The sequence below is a fragment of the Echinops telfairi genome, unplaced genomic scaffold (assembly GCF_000313985.2).
Source record: "Echinops telfairi isolate 266 unplaced genomic scaffold, ASM31398v2 ScPeMD7_2291;HRSCAF=2852, whole genome shotgun sequence".
Lineage (NCBI taxonomy): Eukaryota > Metazoa > Chordata > Mammalia > Afrosoricida > Tenrecidae > Echinops > Echinops telfairi.
The window spans coordinates 38165652-38174016 of record NW_022106189.1 but is presented as its reverse complement, the minus strand read 5'-3'; the positions used below and the strand labels follow the sequence as shown (position 1 = coordinate 38174016).

Below are 8365 nucleotides of genomic sequence, written 5' to 3'. Positions count from 1 at the left end.
TTGACACCACTGACCTCCTGTTTCCCACCGGCTTCCTCTCCCTCTCGGGGCGAGGCACTCACCATTTTTGGCCAGGATCACGGAAAGGTACTCTTTGTAAAAGGAGCTCAGGTAAACCAGCAGGCTTGGGGTCCGGGCCGTTCGGAAGCTGAATCGGATCGCTTCTCTGCTCAGCTTCGCGTCGCCGTGGAAGGAAGCCGCGTGGGAGCTGGAGTTCTTGCTCAGGGACAAATGTTCTTGAAAACTGTACATCACAGAGGAGCCTGCTCCAAAATACGCTGAAATCTCTGAAACGACAGGCCCGGGTGGCTACGTGAAAGAAGAAGGTGCCGTCCTGGGCTGCTCTTTTTGGAGTTTACATTAGTTGGGAGCGGGTGGTTTTTAAAAGTAGGAATGGATTGCATCCGGTAAGGAACACTCTTCCCCCAAACAGAACTGACGGAGGCAGGAATTAATAGAGCTCTCACGGTGGCCCTTGAAATGGCTTTATCTTAGAATTAAATCCGATTCGTTCACAAGTACAGCTTTACCATGGTAAGCTGAATGCTCCTCTCTCTCTGGGTTCAGACATGAATCAGACGGCTGGCTAGTCCCTTCTTTCTCTTGCATTGACTCCTTCAGGTTGGACCCCATCTCTTTTCGACAGATGGTCTCCCTTGTGCTAGCGTGGAAGGAGGAGGTTTCAGAAACCCTCTCAACTTCCTGAATCAATGAACAAACGTGGTCCTTGAGGCCAATCTACTTTCTCCTATGTATGGCCCGCTGAGAAGGGAAAGGGAAGTTTGGGGAATTAGCATTCATCTGAGAGCATTTGCTTAGCAGGGGTCAATAGAAGAAAACCATCCAGCTTCTCTTAAGGCAGGTTTTGAAAGCATCGTGTTTTATTTGGTACGGGAGTAATTTCCCAAAGGTGCACTTACACACACGCGCACGGAAAGTACTATAGACTGAAAAAAGAACAATTGATCTTTTTTTTTATAGAAGAAGTGCAGCCAGAATGCTCCTTAGAAGCAAGGATGGCGAGACTTATGCTCACATCCATTGGACACGTTGTCAGGAGAGACCAGTCCCTGGGAAAAGGACATGATGCCTTGTAAAGTCGAAAGGCCGTGGAAAAGAGGAAACCTGTCAAAGAGATGGATCGACACAGTGGCTCGACAATGGTCTCAACCAACCGCAGGGAAGATGGCACAGGAGGACTAACAGTGCTTTCTGCAGTGCAAAGAGTTCCTATGAGTTGGAACTGATTCAATGACACCTAGCAACCACAACACAGCAACCTGTGCAGAAGCACAGCACACCGTCTTCCTCCCTCACAGTGGAATGAATGGTTAGGTGCACATGACTGACTTGGCCGTTAGCAGCCAAGAATGTAACCACTTTGCCGCCCGAGCTCCTTACTTGGTCTGTTAACATCATTTGTATAATCTACCATATATAACATCATTTTAATATTCTTATAATATGTGAGTAAACGGTACTATTCTCGATTGCCAGAAATCAGATTCAGAAAGTGGAGACTCTTGCTTATGAACAACAGGTCACAACTGAATGTTAACTTTAAATGTGGAAATTCTCCCCAGACAGTACCTGCTGCAGCATACCATTTACTATCACAGGCTGGCTTTATATGACAACGTCTTCCTGACCAGAAAGCAGGGGGCTTGAAAAGTGCACCTTAACAGGACCCCAAGTACTTAGAAAAGCAGGGGAGTCCGTTTGTGTTGGGCTCCTTTCAGGAAAAGGTGCATTGCCCAGAGATGCTTCAACAGAGCCAATAAAGTGGAATTGGATGGCGGTCTTCTAGGAGGAACCACAAAAGCCCAATCATGGCAGGTCTATTCCAAAATTTCCATCCGAAACACAGAAGACTGCATAGAACCCCCTCCTTCTTCCCTGGCAGAGCTCAGGGGGGCAAGACCCACGCAAGCCCTTTCCCCTCAACTAGATTCCCACCGATGGCAAGCCCAAGTGGGTCAGGACATCACTATGCTCCAGAGGGTGTGCAGTGGCTGACTTCTCTGAAGAAGGTCGCCAGGCATTTCTTCTGAGGCACATCTGGGAGGACCTGAACCTCCACTCTTGCAGTAACCAGCTGAACATGTAACTATCTGCACGGTCCAGGGATCCCTCCGTGAACAGGAGAAGCTGGAAAGTATTATTTTGATCTGACAACAAATAGGTAGATGGTTCACAGAACAAAATCGAAAAATGCCTCGGGGGCTCCATTTTATTAGACCCTACTCTATAATGGTTAACCGTTAGCTACAGTCTTAGCCAAAAAGCTGATTAGCAAAAAAAAAAAAAAAAAGTGGAAGAAAAGCAAAACCCCACAATGCTTTTTAAATACTCTGTAATACCAATCACGATCATCAAAAATAACCATCATTTATCTCTTTCAGGATTCTAAAATAGAGCACTGCCCCTTGCCAATGCAGAGCTCCATGTCATATCAGCTAACAGCATCAACTGGGATAGAGGAAAAAAAACACTTTAGATTCCCTTCAACAAAGATCAGAGAATTTCCCAGCTGTAGAAAAAAAAAAGAGCAACACACGCAGTAGCCATGGCGTTGCCTCTGATGCCGATGACCTCAGGTGTGTATGCTTTGTCAGAAGTCAAGAGCAACTTTCTTCTAAGTTGTCTCTAAACCAAAAACTCACTGCCATCAAGCGAATTCTACCTCATAATGACTCTACTGGGCAGAGGAGGACTCCCCTGTTGGGTCCCAGAGACGGTTTTTCGTTAGGGGAGTGCAAACCATCTTTTTCCAGCAGAGCTGCCGGTGGTTTCAAACTGCCAACCTTGAGGTTATCAGCCTAACTTAAAACCACTCGGCCACCAGGGATTCTTGCGGGGGCTCTGGGAGGGCTCAAACTACCGCCCTTTGAGTTAGCAGCCCGGCATGTCAGCCATTCGCAGCACCTACCACCAACAAAACACTAGCCCAAGTAGATTTCCAGGGACTCCTTCTTATCAGGAAGCACAGCATCAGGAAGCTCACTGCCATCAGCTCGATGCTTGCTGACCCATAAGGACCCTGTAGGACAGGGTAGATTCTGGAGACTGTAATGCTTTACCAGAGTAGCGGCTCGTGGTATCGAACCGCTGACCTGGTGGTGAGCAGCCCAATGTGGAACTGCTAGTTTTTGCAAGAAATGAATCCAATCCCGAGGCAAGGGAATATGACTGGCATGAATGGATCCTTTGCACAGGGAAAGCAGAGGAGACAGTTTTGTTTCCAACAGCTGTTGGGGAGTGAAACAGACTTGGGGTGTTCTAGGCACGGCTGGCTCACTCACCCTCGGAGCAGAAGGGCCCAGTGTACGCAGAGAAGGTGCAGTCACACGAGAAGCCCTGGGGCTTCTCTCGGCACGTCCCTCCGTGGCGACACAGCCTCCCGTAGCTGCCGCAGTGGCCTCTACATCCGGGATCCACGCCAGGGGTCACCTTGGCTCGCTCCTCCAGGTCCAGTGCCAGCCCATTCAACCTCAGTGACCTGATGCACCCCAGAAAGCCACGTTGCCGGGTGGCCGTGCCCCCTAAAAGGGAAACAGAAACAAAAAAAAAAACAGAAAATGTGTGCGTTGGTGTCTGTAGCTGGCTGATCCTACAGAGAATGCATTTCATCACCATTCTGTCTAACAAAGCAACCCAAGAGCCATCCACCAAACCTACTGTGGCGAAGTCGATTCCAGGGCACAGCAACCCTGTGGGACCGAGTGGAACTGCCCCATAGGAGTTCCGAGGCTAACCATCTTTATGGCAGCAGAGCGGCTGGTGGGTTTGAACTGCCAACCTGTAAGTCAGCAGTCCGGCGGGTTCCCCACTTCACCAGACAACATTTCTGAAATTTGAAAACCTACCTCTGATGAGGCCCAGCACAAGTCAGGCCTGGCACACCTCTGTCCTTGCGGGGTTCAGTAATGTATTCGGGGCTTTGTTCATAAGAGAACACCGTTTGTGACTGCTAAAAGGCTTCCCTTCAAATAAAATTAAATATGGATTCAAATATTTGCTGTTGTTGTTGTTTTTAAATCATTTCATTAGGGGCTCATACAACTCTTATCACAATCCATACATACATCAATTGTATAAAGCACATTTGTACATTCGTTTCCCTCGTCATTCTCAAAACATTTGCTCTCCATTTAAGCCCTTGGCATCAGCTCCTCATTCAAATATTTTAACGGTGGAATTGTTTAAATATTGGATTTCTAAAAAAAAACAATTAAATTTTAAAATTTGGATTGTTGTTATATTAGACTTTTTGCCTTAAAGAGTAAAATACAGGCCATAGCTTACTTCCATTGAAAACTAAGTGGCATACATGTATATTATTATTGTTATTATTATTATTAAAATTGCCTTCCAATCTGAAGGGCTCGCTTCCAGCACTATACCAGACACTGTTCTGCTGCTTTTCAAAAGGTTTCCAGGGGCTACATTTTCAAACGGAGACCACCTCGTCCTTCTTCCTAGTCTGTATTAGTCTGGAAGCGCCAATGAAGCCTGCTCACCATGGTGACCCTGTTCGTATTTGAGATACTGGTGGCATAGCACCCAGGCTCACAGCAAAACCCAAGCCAGCTTAATACGACAAATTGGGGAAGCATGTCCTAGGAGGCTCCAAACAGTTCATGGGGAAATTACATGACCTTTTAATTCCAATTGATTTCCATGAAATTTTTGAAGCCCTCTCATATTTGTGGTTGAGTGGGTTTGTGTAGACTTGATCCTGCTGGTGGTATTTGGGGGACGGGGGGCGGAGAGGGGGGAACAGGCAGGAGTTTGCTTTTTTATTATATTTTAGGTAAAGTTTACAGAGCAAATGAGTTCCCCATTCAACAAGTTGGACACATTTTGTTTTGTGAGATTGCTTGTAGTCCCCTCAACGGAACAGCACCGTTCCCATCTCTTTGCTGAGTTTCTCATCCATCCTTCTTCCCTGCCCCTTCCTGAGCCTTTCTTTGGGGCAAATGCTGCCCCTTTGGTCTCGTGGTTGATTGTAGTGAGGAGGAAGGTTCTTTTCACTTTACAGGAGGAAAGTGTGGGCTGAAAGTTGGTCCCTGGGGGTGGGTTCAGTTTAAGGCTTGAAGGGTGTCTAAGGGCCAGGTTCGGTCTTCAGCCTGGGAAGAACCTTGGATTCTTCTAACTTGACTTTGGATGATGCGATTGGTCTTCCTGTGCTTCTGCATCTAGCAAAAGATACAGACGGATGATAGCGTTTTCCCTGGCATTTACAACTGAGCTTCTTCTAGATTGGGCCAGTGTCCACTGCGTTTTGCTCAGACAGATTCTCAACAAAATTCTGGTAAAAGAAAGAGACGAAGAAGCAAAGAGAGGGAAGTTGGAAGGGGTAAGATGAAGCCATAAGGTCGCACGAACCTCCTCTGAGAGCACAGTGGTGTAAAATGTACTGAAGAATCGGTAACAATGTGTCCTCCTCAAGCCACTTGAAGGAGGTTGGTCATGTTGGGGGTGAAATCAGACCCCATTCTCCTAAGGTGGAGAGGTTCTCAAGCTCTGAAAAAGGCAGCTTCAGCAACTCGGTCCAAGGACGACTAGGCTGGGTATAGGATTGTGAAGTGGAAAAAACCAGACACCTTCTGAGCACTTCTGGTGAGGGACAGGGGGATGACCCTAGGACCTCCCCCAAAGCTTCACCTTTGATCAGGGGGTACCAACTCTCCCCGTCATCATCTTGTACCTGCAGTGCACACATTCACTCTTCCTGTGAACTATTGAAAACCCACTGCCACGCGTCGGTACCAACTCTCATCGCCCCGAGAGGACAGGTTAGAACTGCCCCTGTGAGGATAATTTTATGGGAGTAGAAAGCCCTGACTTTCTCCCCAATGAGCCCTAGCGATGCAATATTTAAGTGGTAGGCTTCCTACCACAGGGTTGGTAGGTGCCAACCTTCCCCGTTGCTCTGCAGGAGAAAGACCTGGTTACCTGCCTCCATAGAGATTATAGCCAAGCAAACCCAATGGGTGGCTCTGTCTGGTAAGAGAGGATTACTCCGAGTCAGAATGGACTCACACACACCCAACAGCAACAAAACACAACACCTCGATTCCCTCCTCTCTCCCTGCATGGGGTGAGGTCGGAAACTACCCCTCATTTGTGGTTGCTAGGCACTCTCAAGTCCAGGAGGAGTCATAGCAACTCTGTACAACCCAACAAAACACTGCCAGGCCCTGCATCATCCTCTCAGTTGTTCTTAGGGTTGAGCCCAGTGTTGCAGCCACTGTGTGGATCTGTCTTGTCAAGAGTCTCCCTCCTTTTCTCCGGCCCTGCACCCAGGATGGTGTCCTTCTCCAGGGACTGTGCTCTCCTGACACGTCCAAAGTAGGTGAGATGAAGTCTCCCCACCGTTGCCTTTAAACAGCATTCTGGCTGTCCTGCTTCCAAGAGAGATCTGTTTGTTTTTTCTTCAGGGCCTAATTCTTTAGCCTCAAATATTAAATTGCTTTTTGTTCTCAGTATTTCACGGCCAAAAATAAGCTGGACAGACTCCAGGTAAGCAGGGACTTTGCCGTTGATGTCTATGCTTTAATTTTAGTAATTTACTTCCTATAGCAGCATCGCTCCACTAGACGACGCATTCTGCACTGTCTGCTTCCATCACTGCAGAATCTGAAGCGCATGTGCCTGAGGAGAAGAGCTGATAAACGACGATGAATCCAGTCATTGGTTGGCCTGACTCGTCCTCCATGAGTGAGAGATGGCGGCTTGGTGCTCTAAAGATTGGAGAAGGAAATAGCTTTGTCCCACAGGAGTGCTTGGGCCCCTGAGATTGGGAGTGAGGTCATGACTCAGTGACTATTTCTGAATAAACGAATTCTATTTTTCTCTATAATTATATACCATGAAGAAAAACCTAAAAGGATTCTGGAGAATTTTAGACTCATGGAGACGAACGCTATTTAAACTCCAGGTTTATAGACATAACATTCTCTATCCAAATTGCTGTGTTGAAGTTCCCACATTTAAATAGCTTCCGTTAACAGAAGGTATGCCTCCTCAATGGAGCACCTGAAGCTCTCAGATGGGGGTCATATTCCGTGTGTCTCAATCAGGGGTGCGGAGCCAGACGTATTGAAGAAGGGGTGGGAGGGAGGATAGCTGATTTCATGCTGAAGTTTCTGGCCATCTTCTTGTCCCATCTCCATCTCCATTTCCTCAGTCTCGTTCATCTTCTCTCCTGACCTCCGGCCTTCTCTCCTTTGCCTTCCAGGTCAAAGCTGCTACTCCCCTTAGCATTTCTCTTCTCCACTCGCCCGCTCTTCAAATGCAACTCCATAGCAGTGGGGTCTTCAGCCAAGATTGCTCTGGCACCTTTGATAGAGTGTTCTTGCCCAGATCTAGCCCGTAGCTTCTGTTTTAGCTTTGGCCCAGGAATCCCATCGGAAGAGGACCAGGTGCTCTGTGTCCAGAGGAGAGGTCTGAGCCTTGCGTGTTTCCCTCACTTTCTTCTTCGACTAAAATCATGATTTGTGGTGCATGTATTATGCTTCAACACCCAATAATCAATGTGAGGTTATTATCTCATTCCGGGAGTGATGTCATAATCACTAAATAACGGGATCCCCAAACTCAAGCCAATCTTCAACTGCTCAAAGTTGTTTTCACTTGTTTGTTTTAGATTATGAAGAACGAGAGACACAGACAAGATCAAAGACAGGTCCAGATCCCAGCGGAGGAAATCCAAGATAAATACAACCCAAAAGGCTGAGTTACAGTAAGAACCTTAATCAATGTTTCCCAAGGAAGCTCCTTGTCTCTCTGTTGTATTTCTTTACCGAGCCAAAATGTAGTCAAAGAAGATACCCCTTCCATTCCCTTGTTTAGCACAAGTCAGATTTGGTTTGAATAGCATTTCAGCTCTCCAAGTGTTATTCAATGTTATTCTTTGCTGGGCACTGGCTTAGTACTAGAGGTTAAAAAATTGCATGTAACTGTTCATACTCTAAGAACTTATAGAGTAGTGAAGGATTTTTCTAGAAGATCACATGATTTTCATATGGTCATAATAGTAGAAAAAGACACAAGGTAGAGTTGGAGGCTAGAGGGTGAGAAATTAACAAGCAAATAAATGTATGTGAAGTACAACCATTGGTATCTTCCCATGCAAAGAAAAGAAAGGTGGTAAAAATGGAATGACACATGAAAACAATGATCCAGTGGGCTAACGGACCACACAAACATCAGTCTACACAATCCTGAAACCAGAAGAACTAGATGGTGCCTGCTACCACCGCCAACTGCTTTGAAAATGATTACATTAGAACAGTGGTTCTCAACCTTCCTAATGCTGCGACCCTTTCATACAGTTCCTCATGGTGTGGTGACCCCCCCA

General features: G+C 46.7%; 1 protein-coding gene across 1 annotated transcript in view; it reads right to left on the bottom strand.

Annotated features, from left to right (window-relative positions):
• CNTNAP4 (contactin associated protein family member 4) overlaps positions 1-8365 on the bottom strand; it is a 330264-nt gene that overhangs the window by 31235 nt on the left and 290664 nt on the right. The window contains 2 exon segments of the mRNA XM_030886583.2: positions 59-287; positions 3303-3594. Of these exon segments, the coding sequence (XP_030742443.2) occupies positions 59-287; positions 3303-3594 (521 nt within the window).